Here is a 20,274-nt window from a genome sequence, read left to right on the forward strand (position 1 = left end):
ACAACAGCGGGTTCTTCGCCCATCCTCATGCCCTGCCCGCCCTCCACTGCAGACCCCATCCCTGTCTGCAGCAGCCCACTCCCGCTGCTGCCATTCTACATGCTAATGGCATGGAGCAATTGGGGCTGGCGACAATGGTGCGAGCAGGGCTGGAACCGACAGTGGGTGCAAGTGGTAGCTGCTGCCCCGATTGCACTTCAGGAGTAGGGGGAGGTGGAGAAGCCCTCAGGGGCATTTAGGGCCGGCAGCCACCACTCCCACCCGCTGATGGCACCAAGCGATCGAGACCAGTGCCAGGCGCTGTCAGTGGGTGTAAGCGGCGGCTCCGGTGCTGGCAGTGGGTGCGAGCAGGGCCGTCACCAGCAGTGGGTATGACCTGTGGCTCCAGCGCCAGTAGTGGGTGTAAGCGGCAGCTCTGGCGCTGGCAGTGGGTGTGAGCAGGGCCAGTGTCGGCAGCAGGTGTGAGCGCCGGTGGGTCTGCGGCACACGGGAGCAAAGAATTTTCAGTAACCACCAGAGGTTCGCCCCGATTACAGTGAGCAGTGCCCCACCTTGGTCTGGCATCCCCGCTCACCTGCTCCACCATCCCACCACCACGACCGACGCCCGCCATGTTCCGCACATCCTCCCTCATGGTCAGCGCATGTCATAGCGACCAGTTGTTCTGCCATTTGGTCTGTTTGCCTATTAGCCTTTTATTATATAGGACTAGAGGCCTGGTGCATGAAATTCGTGCATTCGGAGGCATCTCTCAGCCCAACCTGCTCTCTCTCGCAATCCCGGAGTCCTTGGGGGATGTTCGACTGACGGCTTAGGCCCACTCCCCTAAGCCGTCAGTCTGATATCCTTAGTGCTGCCACGGAGGTGGGAGAGGCTCCCGCCACCACCACTGCGCTCACCAGCTATGAGCCCAGGTCAGGGCTTCTGGTGGAGCAGCGCACCTACTGTGCCACCAAGGGGCAGCTCCTGCATTGAGCGTCTGACCCCTGGTGGTCAGTGTGCGTCATAGCGACCGGTCTTTCCACTGTTCAGTCGATTTGCATATTATCCTCTTATCATCCTACCAGAGGCCCAATGCACAAAATTCATGCAAGAGTAGGCCTTTGCCCTCACAGGGTGTAGAGTAGGGCCGCCCTCACAGCCCAGGCTTTGTCCAGAAGGTCATTTGGACGGTCATTCCACTGTTCAGCCGTTTGGTCGATTTGCATATTACACTTTTATTATTATAGATATTGACCTGTTTACTTGTTTTTCAGCCTTCCCCACTAGAATGTACATTCCTTGAGTGCAAGAATTTTTTTCATTGCTGTTTCTCAGCATCTAGAAGAGTGCTTGACACAAAGTAGGCCCTCGCCCTGACCGGTTTGGCTCAGTGGATAGAGCGTCGGCCTGCGGACTGAGGGGTCCCAGGTTCGATTCCAGTCAAGGGCATGTACCTTGGTTGTGGGCATATCCCCAGTAGGGGGTGTGCAGGAGGCAGCTGATCGATGTTTCTCTCTCATCGATGTTTCTAACTCTCTATCCCTCTCCTTTCCTCTCTGTAAAAAATCAATAAAATATATTTTTTTAAAAAAACAACAACAAAGTAGGCCCTCAACAAATAATTGTTAAAAGAATAAATGTAGAAAGTATAACATTTTTATGAATATGAGTTTTTTACTTCTTCATAAACTAATATGGTAAGCATAACAATTAAATAGGAAGAAAAAGGTTTTCAGGCATTAGATTTCCTAACTGTAATAAAGAATACTAAATTTACCTTCAATCTTGGCAAATCTTTATTTGCTTGTTCAAGCTGAAATTTTAGTTCAATATTTTCAGATGACAACTTCAAGTTTTCCCTCTGAAGCTCCTGTTCTCTTTGCCAATGATCATCTGACTCTATTTCTGAAGTCTTCAGGAAAATACAGTTAGAAACACTTTTAAGGTTTAATAAATAAAACCTGCATAAGACATACTGAATCAGAAAACACAATGCTAAAATGGAACATTTTCCTCAAAAGAATATGGAGAGCTCTGGCGAAAACAACCAAAAATAAGTAAGAATATAAAATTTGCAGGAGAAAAGGTCATATATTTTAGTTAATATTGAAAGCAAAGTCAAGTATCACTTAACAGTGTCTACACATATAATGAATGCTTCCATAAATACTCTCATAACAACTAAACTATAATGTTTTTATTTTCAGTCCAATAATAAAGTATGACTGTATTATACTCCACCTGCACCCCACTCCCAAATTCATATGCTGAAATCCTAACTCTCAGTACCTCAGGACCTTATTGGAGATAGGGCCTTTGCAGAGAAAATCAAGTTAAAATAAGGTCATTAGGTTGGGCCCTACTCCAATGACTAGTGTTCTTATAAAAAAAGGAAATTTGCACTCAGACATATAACAAAGAACAACATGTGAAGACACAGAGAGAAGACTGCCATGTAACAGATAATGAGAGAGGGCTGGACAGATACTCCCTCACAGCCTGAAGAAGGAATTAACCCTGCTAATACCTTAATTTTGGATTTCTGGCTTCCAGAACTGTGAGAATGCATTCGTGTTATTTCAGCCATCATATCTGTGGTACTTTGTTATGGTAGCCATAGCAAACCAATACACACAAGCCTACAAAAATAAGTGCGTCAATTCCTTCCTCCTTCTGAAAGCTTTCCTCATTCCTTGAGCTGAAGCAATCACTCCCTCATCAGGAACACTGTATTTGCATTTCCCTTGGCATGAATGCACTTTGGGTTTTACTTATGTTCATTTTTAATCTCATTCTTAACCACAGGTTATTTGAAAGAGAAATCTGTGCTTGATTACTTTTTTCTATAAAGTGGAAAGTCTCAAATTCTCAGTTACTTATGTAGTGGGGGGAAAAGGAACCATTATGAACCTGACAAAAGAAATGAGAATTAACTTTCATCCATTTTCTCTAAACATTTAAAGGTGTGATTTTAGTAAATGTTTTGAGAACTTAGGTGACTGAAATATCTTAGGTGGAAAGGATAAAGAAAAAAAAAGAAATGCTATTTGATTTCAATTGGGAAAAAACTTGTCTTATTCCATATTGTGTAAACTGCCCAAAAGTAGTGTGTACACAAAAAGTTCATAAACTGTAGTTAGGCTGTTAGACCTGCATTGAAATTCTGTTCTGCATCTTTTTTTTTATAAGTAATTCTTTTGTTTTAAACATATTTTGATTGATTACAGAGAGAGGAAGTGTTCTGCATCAATCACTAGAGATGTTATTCTCTAAGCTTCCCATGTAAATCACCAATAATACTCTGCAAAGTATTGTGGATATTAAACGTAGATAGAGAGTCTAACACAACATAGATAGCAATACATGTAAGTTCCCTTTTTTCATTATAAAAAAGTATCTATAATATCTGGAAAAAAAACCACTGAAGGAACTTGCTATGTATGTTAGAATGTCACACAGCATCACAACAAATTTTTATGGATATTATTCACTGTATGAAATTTTACTTGTAATGAGATTTTATAGCATGCTGTATTAGAAATTTCTAAGGCAAAACAAACACCTCTAAAGAGCCTTACTTTTGCTATTCTGTTACCTAATCTAATCATTTCAAGTGAGTACCAATGGTAAAACAGGGAGTACTAAAATGATTTAGGAAATGCATAGTCACTAATTTTGTAAGAACTAGTCAAATGTTAGTTTAAGAAGCTTATTAATAATTAATATTTTTTACAAATCCTACACAACTCTTTTTCATTTGTACTACATATGTATACTACTTGCTATAAGAAAACTAAGCTATCAAAGAAATAAAGGACTGCCATGTACTCAAACCTGGGGCCCGCCATTTCCTGGCTGGACTGGTACGTCAGTCTCAGAGTTAGCCTCCCCAGCACACTGATCCACTGCAGCAGCAACTGTGGCAGGAGCCTGGTCCTCCCGGGGAGATTCTTCTGGGTCTGTGCAGCTGCTGTGACTGAGGTCTTCAGCTATGTGTTCCTTTCCTTTCCCATTCTTCACTAGTTCATTCTCTTCTTTGACTTTATATTCCTGCTTATTATTTTCACAACAGTCTTGATTAATTTTCTCAATTTCAGGATCTGGATCATTTTCTAAACTGGAGTTAAAATCTGCCAAGGTATCATCATTTAGCCTAAGTAGACCTGATTTATTGTTTGGCCTTGCCTCAGATATATTTAACTCAGTAGGATCTACAACATAGTCTGCTTTGTGTTTTCTCTTCTTACTATGATACTGTAGAGCAGTGGTTCTCAACCTTCCTAATGCCGCGACCCTTTAATACAGTTCCTCATGTTGTGGTGACCCCCAATTTCATTGTTACAAATTGAACATAATTAAAGCATAGTGATTAATCACAAAAACAATACGTAATTATATATGTGTTTTCCGATGGTCTTAGGTGACCCCTGTGAAAGGGTCGTTCGACCCCCAAAGGGGTCACGACCCACAGGTTGAGAACCGCTGCTGTAGAGTATTTCTCAATTCCTGATGATATAAGTTGTCACTGGTATCTATTCCCTTCCCATTTTTATTTTTATTAAATATATTTTATTGATTTTTTACAGAGAGGAACGGAGAGGGATAAAGAGTTAGAAACATTGATGAGAGAGGAACATCAATCAGCTGCCTCCTGCACACCTCCCACTGGGGATATGCCCGCAACCAAGGTACATGCCCTTGACTGGAATCAAACCCAGGACCCTTCGGTCCGCAGGCCGACACTCTATCCACTGAGCCAAACCAGTCAGGGCTCCCTTCCCATTTTTAATTCTGAGCACTCTTAGGGTTTTGTTGTTGTTGTTGTTGTTCCTGTATAAAGTGTTCTTTTTGTGAAAAATATTGTGCCTGTATTTATTAACACTGTTAGAAAGGGTAGAAAGAGTACTTGTGTTATGTAACAGATTCTGCTTCAGGCAGAAAGAGAAAAAACATGAAAAGAGAAGAAAAACAATAATAAAAGAGTACATACTGAGTGATTTAAAGTAAGATTCTAACAATTCTTCATTAATGAGTCTTTATAAAGAACACTAAAAACACTGTCACATGTTTGATGGATAATAATGCAATAACATATTTTCCTACTTTACTTAATTGCATAGTCTTGCCACAGCAAACTCATAACAACTACATTTAAAGTCTCTAGAAATCATTTGTAATGAAGTTATATAAGCATCATAAGAATCTTAAGTTTACAGTTATTATATAAGAAGGATTAAAGAAGTTAATATATATCAGTAACTACTAAAAATAAAAGTTGAATTCATTGTATTAATACATATTAAGCACAGAGATATACTGGTTTTACCCAGATAAAGGTAAAAATTGATTTTACTTCCAAAGTTGACCATTAAAAAATATGAAAAGAAAAGCACTTACAGAAGGCCTAGAAGAGGCATCCTTTGAAGACTGTTTCTCCAAAGCATGAAGTTTTTCTTGGAGGTATCTGTTTTGTAAACGTAAATCTTCTATAACAGAATCTCGAGGAAGAGCCTGATGGGTCCTAAAAACAACAACCACAGTCTCTTTACTATCAAACTTCAACTTCTCACTGTGTTTTTTATATTAAACTATACAGGAGAGAATGAAAATATATAACATATTTATTTACACTGTACTTATTTTAAATACTAACTTATAAACTTTATAAAATTAAATTTGGACATGACTATTTACATTATAAAATGATCCTCAGATTAAATATGGCAGCAGAGTAGGTGGATGCTGCAGAGACATGTTCCCAGCTACAAGCTGGAATTACAACTGAAATATGGAAAGTCTCCGTGAATAATCAACGGAAAACTCATAGGAGAGAACCCTGATACCTAAGAACCAAAGGTGGAGACCGCATAGAGACTGGTAGGAGGGGTGGAGGCGCAAAAGGGTTGGCCAGGCACCCACAAACATGAAGTCCCAGAGAGATATCTCAGCTGGGGGGGGGGGGTTTTGCCACTGAGAACTCTAGGATCTAATCTCCAAGCTGGGCTCCCCAGCAGAGAGCACCAAATCTGAGGAGGGTACCCACACAATATCTAGCTGTGAAAAGTTGTAGGGTGCTATCTGCCAGGGAGTGGCAGCTGAAAGTTCGGGCACCCTCTTGAAGGACCAAAGCACAAAAATTCCCTGTGGAGCCACCCACCTTGTCCTCTGGCGGAGGAGGGGGAAGTGGAGCTATGAGAGCAGAACCCAGGACTGAAGACTTGGGGGATAGAGCTCAGAAGGCAGATACCCCAAGTTTCCTGGGCTGAGTTATTCCTTCATGTAGCGGAGAACATCTTTCCCACATAGACATTTGCCTTGCCTGGGGGGAAGACAGTCGACACACCCTATTGGAAAACACCTTGCCATGAGGCCACTTAAGAAATTAAAAGTAACAATTAGCCTCCAGGCAGAAGCAACTGCCCCATCCTGTTGAAAAAACTCTCACTACACCTGTGGGCGATTGCCTGGGGGCAATTAAAGTCAGAATCCTATTAGTCTGTAGACAGAGGCATCTCTGGAGGCTTTGAGTCTTTGCCTGATCCAATTAGTCAGAAACAGCCTTTAACACTTCCTGTAATAGAGATTGAGAAGTGTAGAGGATCTACCTAATACATAGTCACAAACCCAAACAGACAACCAAAATGAGGAGACAAAGAAACATCCCCCAAATGAAAGAACTAGTGAATTCTTCAGAAGAAGAGGTAAATGAAGCAGAGATAAGAAATTTATCTGAAACAGAGTTCAGAGTAATGATGGTAAAAATGTTAAACAGTATGAAAAAAGATATAGTAACTATGAAAAAAGAACAGTCTGAGATAAAGAATGGCATAACACAAATAAAGAACACATTGGAAGGAATACACAGCAGAATGGGGGAAGCTGAGGATCAAACCAGTGAATTAGAAGACAGAATTGAAAATATGACTTAATCAGAGAACTAAAATGAAAAAGCAATTAAAAAAACAGGAGGACAGCTTAAGGGAGCTGTAGGACAACGTGGAACATACTAATATTAGAATAGCAGGTGTGCCAGGAGGGACAGAAAGGGAGAAAGGAATAGAGAAGGTGTTTGAAGAAATAAGGTAGAAAACTTTCCTAACCTGGTAAAGGAAAAAGTCATAAAAGTTCAGGAGGCACAGAGAACCCTAAAGAAGAAGAACCCAAACAGATCCCATTTTAATTATGTTGAAAAAACTCTAAAATAATTAAAATGCCAAAAATTAAAGACAAAGAGAGAATCTCAAAGGTAGCAAGAGAAAAGAAAACTGTTACCTACAAAGGAGTTCCCATAAGGCTGACACCTGATTTCTCATCAGAAACTCTACAGGCCAGAAGGGAATGACATGAAGTACTCAAGGTAATGGAAAGCAAGGGTCTGAGACCAATATTACTATATCCAGCAAGGCTATCATTCAAAAATAGAGGGTCAAATAAAGAGCTTCCCAGACAAAAAAAAAGGCTAAAGGAATTCATCACCACCAAGCCAGCATTACAAGAAATGCTAAAGGTATTGCTGTAAGGGATTGCTGAGAAGGAGAAACAGAGAGAAAACCTAGCCATACAGAATTAAAATGGCTATAAATAAGTTCCTCTCAATAATAACCCTAAATGTAAATGGATTAAATGCTCCAATCAAAAGGTGTTGGGTAACTGAATGGATACAAAAACATGATCCAACTATATGCTGTCTACAAGAGACCCACCTCAAAACAAAAGACACACACTGGATGAAAGTGAAGAGCTAGAAAAAATTTTTCCATGCAAATGGAAAAGAAAAAAAAGCTGGAGTAGCAATACTCATATCTACAAAATAGACTTTAAAATTAAGGCCATCACAAGAGACAACAAAAGTCACTACATAATCCTAAAGGGATAGATCCAACAAGAGAATATAACCCTGGTAAACATATATGTACCCAATATAGGTGCACCTAAATATATAAAAAAACTTCTAGAGGGCTTTAGTGAAGAGATTGATAACAATAGAGTCACAGTAGGGGACTTTAACACCCCTCTGACTTCACTGGACAGATCTTCCAGACCAAAACTCTAAAGGACAGATGGATTTAATAGACATTTATAGAACATTTCACCCCAACGCAACAGAATATACATTCTTCTCAAGTGCACATGGATCATTCACAAAGATAGACCACATGTTAGGACAAAGGACAGACCACAAAAAATCTTTTCCAAATACTTCAGCCCACACAGATTCACATCATTAAGGAAAAAAAGAGCAATTAAACCTCTAAAGTATTTGAAGTTTTCAATCTAAAATATTTTGATTCCTGTAAAAACCGAAAAGGAGAATAAAAGGATTTAGTTTTGCTCTGAATATATAGGTTGACTAAGAAAAAAAAATAAGAGGGAAGAAGCCACTGCCAAGACCAGATAGTAACTATAAATAGGTGTCAAAGGAAAAAAGAATTCTTCAATCACATTTTCCTTCTCCATCAAGTGAAATTCTGAAGGATTAAGGAAACAATGACTTAATAGTGGTTCTCAACCTTCCTAATGCTGCGACCCTTTAATACAGTTCCTCATGTTGTGGTGACCCCCAACCATAAAATTATTTTCGTTGCTATTTCATAACTGTAATTTTGCTACTGTTATGAATCATAATGTAAATATCTAATATGCAGGATGTATTTTCATTGTTCGCGACCCACAGGTTGAGAACCGCTGACTTAGAAGAAAAGCAGATGGTATGTAAGTTAGAAGCTCATGAGTATTCCTATAAAGGAGCTCAACTTCACATGCTCACACTACATTAATACTGACACAACAGAACATGTTAATAAAGAAACACTAATGGTAATTTTTAAAGAGTAATAGAAAGAAAAACAAAGTAGAATAAATTGAAGAATGGTAAGTATCCTCATATCCAAATATTATAGGTAGGTACCCAACTTTACAATGATCATTTAACGTGATTCCAGATCATTTATAAACACCTTGAAGAGGAAGAAATGAATTAGGTAAAGCGAATCTACCTTCATCTTGGAAGAAAAGAGTGAAACAGAAATCTATAAACGGTTTTAACTGCTGTTGTTAGGATATGATTTTATTTTTCTTTGCACTACCAAGACAAAGCTTGGAAAGAGACAGCAAACCAGGAAAATCTCGAAGTATTTACTAAAGAGTGGCCTTCAGGGTTCTGGTTCTAGGTAAAGTGGAGTAAACACACCCAATCTTGTCTCCCAAATGCATGGAGCATCTACTTAAGAACTTGAAAAGTTAAATAGTTTACAGATTGGGACAAAATTCCAGACTTTGAAGTATTAGCAAACAGGTGATGAATTTACGTTTTCTTTTCCTCTGATATTTACTAGCTCAAACACATTACTTGAAACATTAAAGTGAGTATTACAACTGAGGGAGAGTGTTCTGGGGAAGCCTCCAAGTTCTAGCGCACAGAGTACAAGAATCCCTCATTCTTTCTTTCTTCTGTCTGGTCTTTCATGCCTCAACCCTCAAGCAATACCATAGGCAGTGGTGGCAGAGACAGCAATGGGAATCCAGAGGTGGCAAAATTTTATGGAGGGAAATCATTTCCTCCAATTAGCTGTGATTGGTAAGGTGGTAGGAAGAAAGTAGTTCCCCCACCTACCCTCACCTACTTCCGGCCCTTCTGTTGTTTGCCTGGCTGCAAATGTGCACAATTGCTGAAGTACACAGGATAACAGGGTAACTGAAGTGCCAGTTTGGTTGAAAGTACCTAAAGGGGCTGTAGGGAAACAGAAAGGGAGGAGCTTCAACAATTATAAAGTTGTTTATGAACTTCTGGGCTCACCCTTGAGCTGTACATGCATGGATCTGATCCTATTGTGAACACTGAAGACTCTGAGGACTGAACTAACAGAGAGAAGACACGTACCACACTGTCCACTGGGAGGTACACAGGCAGGACAGATGCCAATAGCACTCACTGATAATGGAATCAGAGCCCACAGAAAGCAGGTGGGAATTTTGGGCCTGAACCTATCCAGACCAACTACCTGCTATGTAGCTATTTTTATTATAATAGAATTTTCCATAGCATTTAACCAAAATCCAGCGTCCTATAATATATTATTCAAAATTTCAAGAATACAATTCAAAATTACATGGCATATAAAAAAGGAATATCTCAGCTCAGAAAAGCCATCAACAGAACCCAACTTTAAAATACGTAACGTTTACTAGTATTTTATCAGTTTCTATGGGTCAACCAGTTTCCTTCATTATAATGAACTAGAGGCCCGGTGCACAAAATTCATGCATGGGTATGGTCCCTAGGCCTGGCCTGTGATCAGGGCCATCTTCCCCAGCTGCCCGCAGTTGGCCCCACCCCCCGCCACCACCCACCCCTGGTTCGCTGTTCACCATCAGGCAATTGGAGCCTGCCGGCCGGGGAAAGGAACCAAGAGGTGGTCAGTGCACCTCACAGTGACTGGTCCAGCGGTTGTTCTGTCATTAGGGTCAATTTGCAAATTACTTTTATTATATAGGATAGAGGCCTGGTGCACAGATGGGGGCCAGCTGGCCTGCCCTGAAGGGAGCCCCGGATTGGGGTGGGAGTCCATGCTGGGGACAGGGCCGGCCTGGGTGAGGGTCTGTAGGCGGTTTGCAGGCTGGCCATGCTCCTGATCAGGGTGGGGTCCCCACTGGGGGGCGGGGCCGGCCTGGGCGAGGGGCTGCTAGCGGTTTGCAGGTTGGCCATGCCCCTGATCGGGGTGGCAGTCCCTGCTGGGGGCGGGGCCAGCCTGGGCAAGGGGCCGCGGGCAGTTTTCAGGCCTGCCATGCCCCCAGCTTTGTCAGGAGGGATGTCCGGAATGACGTCTGGAAGACATCCAGTCTATCTGGTCTAATTAGCATATTACCCTTTTATCAGTATAGATAGCACATTTCCAAGTAATAGTGTACCTCATATATGATATCTCATTTTCTAAGTCAAGATTTCTCTTTTTTAATTCTTCCAACTCTTTTTCTGACTCCAAAGCTTGCACTCCCATAACTTGATTAACAGTCATGCCAGTTGTTTTTAGTTTCCTCTGCAAAGTTAGTTTCTCTTTATCAACTCTGTGGGATTAAATAAGAAACATGAAAATATACCATCCACTGTGTGGCTTGTTCAATTTATTGAATTGCAGCTTACTCATTACAAGACCAATATACAAAAATCAGATTGTTCTGCATTTCCTAGGAGCTAACTTATTTTTAAATTATAGAAAACCCCATTTATAAGTTGTTAAAATATATTCAAAACACATTTTAAAGAAAGAAAATCATAGATAATAATTCATAATTAAAATTAGAGAATTTCTTATATTATCAAGAACAATAAAACTATATAACTTCCAGGTCAATTAAAGACTTTACACATAATTAATTAGGTTTACTTTACACTCACTTGGCAAAAAGATCCTTCACAGTATTCAACTGCTTTGTTAGAATATAGATTTCCCCTTCTTTCTCTTTTAACTTGTTTCGCATTCCCTCTATTTTGCTTTGCCATTTTTTACCTTCTTCCCACTTAATTAATTCTTCTCTAGCACTCTATAAACAATAATAAAGGAGGAAGAAAATTACCAATATTGTTTTCAATTTTAAGAGTTATCAGTTACAACTTACTAGAACAATGGTAAAATAATTCTTCTTAGAAAATAAATAAATAGGTTCTAACTTCTACAATTGTTAGACATGCCAAGCTATTAGGAAAAATGACCTTCAGTTTAAGTAGCCTGTATTTTATAACTTGACAATTACAATTCTGGAGAACAGTTTGAACTAATGATAACACCCTTATGGAGTCTTTACATGACGATTTTTAATATAGACAATCATGACTACAGTAAGCTTGTACCAAAGAATCTATATGTGTAAATGATCAACCCAATTCTGTCACCCCATAGCAATATCCTAGCATCCATGGCCCCTTCAAATCTTCAATGAACATTACTTTTCTGATTCAACAAATTATTTATTTAGTGCTAGATATGTACCAAGTACTACCTAAGAATAGAAGCAATGAATAAATCTAACAACAAAAAAATCTATCTTCATGAATATTAGAGTCCAGTTTATGTTGGTTGAGTGTACGGATTAGGGAAATGGAGTAAAATATAGAAACAAACAAACAAACAAAAAAACAAGAAAAGAAAAATTGTATTTATGTTAGTGTGATAAGTGCTAAAATGGCTGGGGGACAGGGAAGGAATTAGGGCCTTTTAGGGATAGGTGTCATGGCTTGTGATAATTAAGATAAAGTGTCCAAGAAAAGAGCAAAACAGTCCATGTACTTCACAAGTTTCAGATGTCCTACTGGGCACTCATATATTTAAAAATTCTGTTCACAACTATCTGAGCTAAGAACTTATATCTTCATTCTACCAAGCAATTTTTAATTATTTTACTATGTAATAAACTTTCTAGGAATGCCAACAGCCTTATAAAAGGAAAATCTGTACATATAATTTTGCTAAAAACTGTACCAACAATTGTGTATCATTTTAGAAATGAGATTATAAATGGAAATGCCACTGTGACATATGAGCTGCCAATAGAATATATTGTACTAGTATTAGTCTGCATTCATAGCTCTGAATTCACATTAACACAATCTAGAAGTGCAAGGACAAGACTACCTCATTATGACTTTTAGGGTAGTCATGCCAGAACATTTACATTTGCTGAAATATGAAAAATATATCAATATACTATTTTCATAATTTTTTTCTTTTATGCTTTTCCTTTATCTTTTATTTAGGACATTTATAATGATAAATTTGAAATTAAGCATGTAGGTACTAGTTTATATTAACAAGGAATTTCATTTGGAATAGTAAAGAAGACATTATGAAACACTGTATTTACTATAAAAAAAGAATGTTGGGGTTGAAAGGGTTAACAACCATAACTTTAAGTCAAACACCCAGCTGAAAGTCAAATGCCCAACTAACATAAGTTGCCCAGCTGGTGTGGCTCAGTGATTGAGCATCAATCCATGAATCAAGAGGTTGCTGGTTCGATTCCCAGTCAGGGTACATGCCCTGGTTGTGGGCTGGATCCCAGTAGCGGGGCATGCAAAGGCAGCCAATCAATGATGTTTCTCTCTCATCAATGTTTTTATCTCTCCCTTCCTTTCTCTCTAAAAATTAATAAAAAACATTTTTAAAAGTTGCCATCTCAAAACTAACCTTTCTCATACTGGCTAAGTTTTTAATCTCTTTTATTTAGTTTGGCTAAAAATTATCCTTTAAAAAAGTGTAAAAACTTCACTAAGTGTTTGATAGTCATTAACTTCTTTTTTTTTTTTCCCCTGAAATATAACCAGTAATTTTGTGTACCTCCAGAAATATAAATATTAGTTGGGGGCATAACGTATGTAGGTAAATTTTTCTGCATCATATATTGCTTTGTAGGGATTGAGTAATTCTATCCCATATGACATTACCCTCTTAAGTAAGATTTAGGAAAGAAAATAATTTAAAAATGAACAACAACAACAATAAAAACAACAAAGGCAAATGTCACCAAGGGTCTGTTCTAGACTGGGGAAGAGAAGGCAAGAAGAGAGGATGGAGAGAGAAGTAATCTTTTCATATTTTCTGTCCCAACAGCTTCTTACATGTAGATTTCAGAATAATGTTATTGCATTTAAATTTTTTCATTCACTCATCAAATACTGAGCATCTACTATGTGTCAGGGACTCTTCTAGGTGCTAAGGAGACAACAATAAACCAGACAGGCCATTTCTTGCCATCAAAGCTTGCAGACCAAAAGATGAACACATAGCTAAGGAAATCTCTAGTCTGTCAGATAGTAATAAGTCCTATGGAGAAAAGTAAAGTATCATAAGAAAAATAGGACTGCAAGGCATCGGGGTGGGTTTTTTAAAATACAGACAGGCTACAAACACTGTTTACAGAGGAAAAGGTGTTGAAATTTGTTTTTATACTCAATGAAAGGATTCTTTGAGTATAAAAACATTCATGAATTAGGAATGCCCAGCACTGTGTAATCTGAAAGAACATTCTCACAAGACTCCTAGCTATAAATTTTACTATTAGTGTAACTTTCTGTGTTCTCTTTCTATTTCTAGTTAGTAATAACGTCATACACTGGGATGAACTTGATGGCTTACAAAACACTTTCACAAATTATTTCACTGTCAAAATAATCTTGAGAAATTGGTAATAGAAATAGTATTATCTAATTCAAGGAGTAATAAGCTGAAACAGAGATTAGGAGTCCAGGGAAAGCCACAAGGCTATTGAGGTATTCTGATGGCAATCAGATTAGGAACTGGTATCCAAGGATTATTTAGACCTTTTCCCCAGGAAGGAGAGAGCAAAGAGAGCAATCTAGAAGGGTAAAGACATTTTGATCTTCCAGTTTTCACCAATAAAGCTTCTGACAGCAAGTATGCTGTGGTTCCATGTATATAAATGCAAGCATTTTCATCAAAATTATACTGACATTGGTCAATTTTGATACTTTTTGTAATATACTCTGTTAAAACATTTAGTCCCATTACCTATTTTCTATACAGAGTCATTAAAATATGTACTTTTCATGTTATGAAAATTTATTTTATAGATATTGAATATTTTCTGGGTAAATTTTTCCTAACCATAGTTCCTCCACTGTGATTTTCTTCAGGGGCAAACATTACCACTAGCATCAATATTTCCCAGGGCACTTTTGATATTTTCAATGCTACGAACAAGATAAAAGTCTTCAGTTTATCATTTATCCAAAATTAATTATATATATTTTAGCTAATGTTAGTTTTTCTTTGGATTGATTAATTCTATTTTTAATCCTCAGCCGAGGGCATGTTTACTGATTTTGGAGAGGGGAAGGAAGAAAGAGAGAGACAGAGAGAGAGAGAGGTATTGCTGTGAGAGAGAAACATTGATTGGTTGCTCCCTGATCAGGAATCAATCTGCAACCTTGGCATGTGCCTGACCGGGATGATGCTCCAAACAACTGAGCCATGTGGCCAGTGCTCTATCAGTAATTTTTATTATAAAACTAGAGGCCTGGTGCACGAAAATTCATGCACTCGGGGGGAGGGGAGGTCCCTCAGCCCAGCCTATGCACTCTCGCAGTCCAGGACCCCTCAGGTGATGTCCACCTGTCAACTTAGGCCTGCTCCACAGGGGATCGGGACTAAGCTGGCAGTCAGACATCCCTCTGGCAGCCCGGGAGCTCTCAGGGGGATGTCTGACTGTGGGTTAGGACTGCTCCCCTAAGCCACAGTCAGACATCCTTAGTGCTGCCTGGGAGGCGGGAGAGGCTCCCGCCACTGCCACCGCCGCTGTGCTTGCAGCTGTCAGCCCACCTTGTGGCTAAGCAGAGCACCCCCTGTGGGAGTACACTGACCACCAGGGGGCAGCTCCTGCATTGAGCATCTGCCCCCAGGTGGTCAGTGTGCGTCATAGTGACTGGTGGTTCCCCCATTAGGGTTAATTTGCATATTACCCTTTTATTATATAGGACTAGAGGCCCGGTGCATGAAATTCGTGGACTGGGGGGTGGGGTTCCCTGAGCCCAGCCTGCCCCTCTTACAGTCCTGGAGCCCTCAGTGGATGTCCTACTGACGGCCACAGTCTGGCAGCAGAGGCTCGGAGCAGTTGCCGTGTGTGTGTGTGTGTGTGTGTGTGTGTGTGTGTCCCCGCTGGGGGCCTGCTCCCCGCCGCATTGGAAGCTCAGAGTAGGCACTGTGTGTGTGTATGTGTGTGTGTGTGTGTGTGTGTGTGTGTGTGTGTGTGTGTGAGTGTGTGTCTTTGCTGGGGGCCTGCCCCCAGCCACACCGTGGAGGCTTGGAGCAGGTGCCCCTCTGTGTTGATCTCTCAGGCTCCTGGCCTCCACTGCGTGTTGTTCTCTCCCTTGAGCTGTGGCCAGGGTGGGGTGCTGCCTGCAGGCTGCACTTTCCTGCTCGCAGATTGCCATGGAGACCCAGGAGCATGCCCACCTGGGGGCTGCCTGCAGGCTGTGCTTTTCTGTTCTGGGATTGACCCAGGAGCAGGCCCATCTGGGGGCTGCCTGCCCTCTGCACTTTCCTGCTCTGGGATTGCCATGGCGACCCAGGAGCATGCCCACCTGGGTGCTGCCTGCAGGCCGCACTTTCCTGCTCGTGGATCGCCATGGGTTCCCGGCTGGCAGCGGGGCTTAGCGGGGCTTAGGCAGAACACGGGGGTCCCAACTGGTGGCGAGGCTTAGACGGCGCAGGGCTTAGGTGGCACACCGGGTTCCCGGCTGGGGGCGGGGCTTAGGCGGCACACGGGGGTCCTGGCCGGGGGCAGGGCTTAGGTAGTGTGGGGCTTAGGCGGCACATAGGGGTCCCGGCCGGGGGCGGGGCTTAGGTAGTACTGGGCTTAGGCGGCTCACGGGGGTCCCACCACCCTGTCTGCACATGGGGCCCAGGTGGCGGCTCGCACTGTCCCACCCTGCCTGCAGTATGCAAATTAGCCGTCATCTTTGTTGGCAGTTAATTTGCATATCATGCTGATTAGCCAATGGGAGGTGTAGCGAAGGTGCGGTCAATTACCATCTTTGTTTATTATTAGATAGGATAGTTTACTTAAATTGTATGAAAATTTTAAGCAATTTTTCTCACATTATAGAATCAATTAAAGAGTGGGTTGGTTACTTTAATATTGCTGTAAATACTGACTATATTCCAAGTCACATCGTTCACCCTGAAATAACAGTGCTGCCTATTGAAGGATAAAAGGACACAATTGGGTCAAGGTAGAAGAGAAAAATGCCCAGCTTTTTCCCCAAAGGTCAAATCACCAAATGTCAACAACTACATTGGGAGAAGTGATAAATAAATAAGCAAAATGTGCAGAGATTTTTGGATGTCAGGAAGATGACATGGACATGATGTAGTAATTTCCAAGTAAGAGTGACATTATAGGGGTCTCCTCAAGTACACTTGTCTTAGACTTCTCTACATTATTCAGTATCACTTAAAATATGTATTAGGTCCTCAAATTAATATAGTATATTAGCTATTCATCAATTACTTAACTTAGTCTTGTACCACCTTAAGTATATCAGTATGTTTCTCCACATACCTTTTCTTTCATAGGCTTTATTTCTACCTCATCCACTTTTCTTTCTAGTTGGCTTTCTAGCTTTTTAATTCTCTTTTGGAGTTCTTCAATTAAACTTTGTTTATTATCTATCAGAGTTTTGCCCTGAAAAATAATATGCATTTTAACATTTTATAAGTAAAAAAGTATCAAACAAAATACACACCAAATATTCCAACTACAGAAATTTTCTGAGACTATAGTTTACCAAACATTCTAAATGACACTACTGATATATAACATGGTAATTGTTTCTGCATTTCAGTAAGATGTACTTCTTTAAAATTATAAATACAGTGGAGACCACTGAAGGAATTAGCTAAATTAATCAAGGGGACATGCAAGCTAGTTCCAGCGAATATATGTGAAATTAAAAAGTGGGAATGAACTGCTACCTACATATAAATCAAAGATATTATCACAATATAAAATTACCTGTAATCCACTGGTTAGTCTTTTTATTTGCCTTTTCAGCTCATCATTCTCTTGTTCAAGTTCATCTTTCTCTCTAAGCACTTTATTATAGGCTTTTTGTTTTTTTTGTAGTTCATTAGTTAAGTCATTCAAATTATCAGTTAGTGAATTTTCTCTGTTTTTACTTGTTTTAAGAGCTTCTTTCAATGTTAAAAGATTTTCACTTAAATCTTCAATTTGTGACTAATGTATAAAATAAAGAAAAATTTAATTCATGAATCTTCATCAAATATTAATGATAAAAGCAATATAATATGAAATTACACCATTAAGACTTATGAAAAAAGTTTTTAATCTAAATGTTTAAATATAATGGAAAAAAACAACCACAAACTATATATATTCTTCCATCTTCATTACAATTAATCAAGTCTACTTTGAGAGAAAAATATAAAACAAAACATGAAGAAACAATCTAAAGCAATTCATCTTCAACAAATACCTAGGGCCAAAATTTTATCAAATAAGGACAAGTAAATGTTTCATTGTGGCTGAACTAATTTATTAAAGAAACAAGTACAATGTAGAATGTATACACAGTGTTTTAAACACTATGAAACTTCAGAGTAGTATAAATGAAATCTCTGACTTGAATTAATTTCTAATTTACTTTGTAAAGACAAGACATAAAAGGGTAACTGGCAATACTAGACAATATGCTTAAGAAAGTGTACATAGGAAGGAGGTCTTAGCTGTCCTATACATTAACAGTGATGGAAATACTGGTACTTAAAATATATTTTGTTGAGCCTGGCCAGCATGGCTCAGTGGTTGAGCATTGACCTATGAGCCAGGAGGTCATAATTCGATTCCCAGTCAGGGCACATGCCCAGGTTGCGGGCTCGATCCCCAGTGGGGGACATGCAGGAGGCAGCCAATCAATGATTCTCTCTCATCGTTGATATTTCTATCTCTCTCTCCCTCTCCCTTCATCTCTGAAATCAATAAAAAAATATTTTAAAAAATGTTTTGAATAAATTAATGCAGGCAAAAAGTATTACTAGTAATAATAATCATAGAAATGAGTAGTATATAATGCAGCTAGGAGAAAAACATAAATTTTCCCGGAGAAATTAGAAAAGGCTTTGAGGAAAAGGAGTTGAAGAATGTGAAGAATTCAGAGAAGGCGTTACAGGAAAAGAGAAAGGTATTAAAGAAGACATTAACAAAGGGTTATTACTTATTTATAATTATTAAATAATGGATTTTTACTGTCGACTATGCTCATAATCTTGATAGGTACAATGGAAGATTTAAAAAATCTGAGTAAGCCCAGCCGGTGTTGCTTAGTGCTTGAGCATTGACCTATAAACCAAGAGGTCACCGTTCAATTCCCTGTCAGGGCACATGCCTGGGTTGTGGGCTTGATCCCCAGTGGGGGGCATGCAGGAGGCAGTCAATGATTCTCTCTCATCATTGATGTTTCTATCTCTCTCTCCTTCTCCCTTCCTCTCTGAAATCCTACATAATAAAAGGCTAATATGCAAATAGACCAAACAGCAGAACAACCGAACAACCAGTCGCTATGATGTGCGCTGACCACCAGGGGGCACACGCGGAACATGGTGGGCGTCGCCTGCAGTGGATGGTGTAGAAGGTGAGCAGGGGCACCAGACCAAGGCGGGGCGCCGGTGGCTGTCATCGGGGCGAGCCTCTGGTCGTTACTGAAAATTCTTTGCTCCCACATGCCACAGTCCCGCTGGACACTCACACCTGCTCCTGGTGCTGACCCCAATCACTCGGTGCCGTCAGCAAGTGCAAGCAGTGGCTGTAGGCCCTGATTGCCCCTGAGGGCTTCTCCACCTCCCCCTGCTCTGAGGGGCGATTGGGGCTGGCAGCCGCTGCTCGCACCTGCTGATGGCACTGGTCCCGCTTGCACACGTTGCTGGCGCTGGCCCCAATTGCTCTGCATCATCAGCAGGTGCGAGCGAGGCTGGCACTGTCTGCATGTGGGAGCGGCAGCAGTGGAAGCAGGGCTGCCAGCAGATAGGAGACCAGGGGCCACGTTGGGAGGGACGGGGCGAGGGCGCAGAGGATGGGCTGAGACCCGCCCCATGCCCACCGCAGCCTCGCGGCCCACAGTTCCTTTCGAGGTGCACAAATTTGTGCATTGGGCCCCTAGTCAATAATATATTAAAAATTTATTTTAAAAAGTCTGAGTAAAATCTAATCATTATACAGTTTAATGGTAGTGAAGTGCATATACATATAAACAAAGAGCAAGTCAAAATTATAAACAAAAACAACATATAAAAAGATTTTTCATTTTACTTAGAATATAGTATATGAAACTTGTGTAAAGAAATTTAAAAATCATTATGAAATATATATATTTTTTGGGGAAAAAAGTTTAAACTACCAAACCTAACAGTCAGGTAATAAAATAATAAAATACATTGCCCAAAAATAATAATTTTAAAAATAGTTTTCAGAGCCAAGTAGCTCTATAGATTAAAAGTCAAGAACTACATGATTCTCATAAACTATTTCAGGGGATAAAAAAAGAAAGCTAATTAACTCATAAACTAGCAAAAACCAGATAGAAAATTCTGATATGGCAAAAGAAAGAAAAAAAAATCTACACACTAAAAATCATATGTAAATGTTTCTTAAATTTAATTCTATTAGGAAGAGTAGCTTATAATAGCCTATATTTTGCTAATTCCAAGATGATAATCAGTACATAAGTATAATAAAGATACTTATTATTAACAAAAAAAGGTGGAT

At 39.9% G+C, this 20,274-nt stretch overlaps 1 protein-coding gene across 1 annotated transcript in view; it reads right to left on the minus strand.

Moving 5' to 3' along the window:
- CEP290 (centrosomal protein 290) overlaps window positions 1-20,274 on the minus strand; it is a 118,495-nt gene that overhangs the window by 17,775 nt on the left and 80,446 nt on the right. The window contains exons 40-45 of the mRNA XM_023749772.1: window positions 17,509-17,730; window positions 17,056-17,178; window positions 11,378-11,523; window positions 10,891-11,046; window positions 5,380-5,503; window positions 1,760-1,894 (exon numbers count right to left, since the gene is read on the minus strand). Of these exons, the coding sequence (XP_023605540.1) occupies window positions 1,760-1,894; window positions 5,380-5,503; window positions 10,891-11,046; window positions 11,378-11,523; window positions 17,056-17,178; window positions 17,509-17,730 (906 nt within the window). The remainder of the gene's footprint in view (window positions 1-1,759; window positions 1,895-5,379; window positions 5,504-10,890; window positions 11,047-11,377; window positions 11,524-17,055; window positions 17,179-17,508; window positions 17,731-20,274) is intronic.

This window comes from Myotis lucifugus, unplaced genomic scaffold, assembly GCF_000147115.1.
Source record: "Myotis lucifugus unplaced genomic scaffold, Myoluc2.0 scaffold_9, whole genome shotgun sequence".
NCBI lineage: Eukaryota > Metazoa > Chordata > Mammalia > Chiroptera > Vespertilionidae > Myotis > Myotis lucifugus.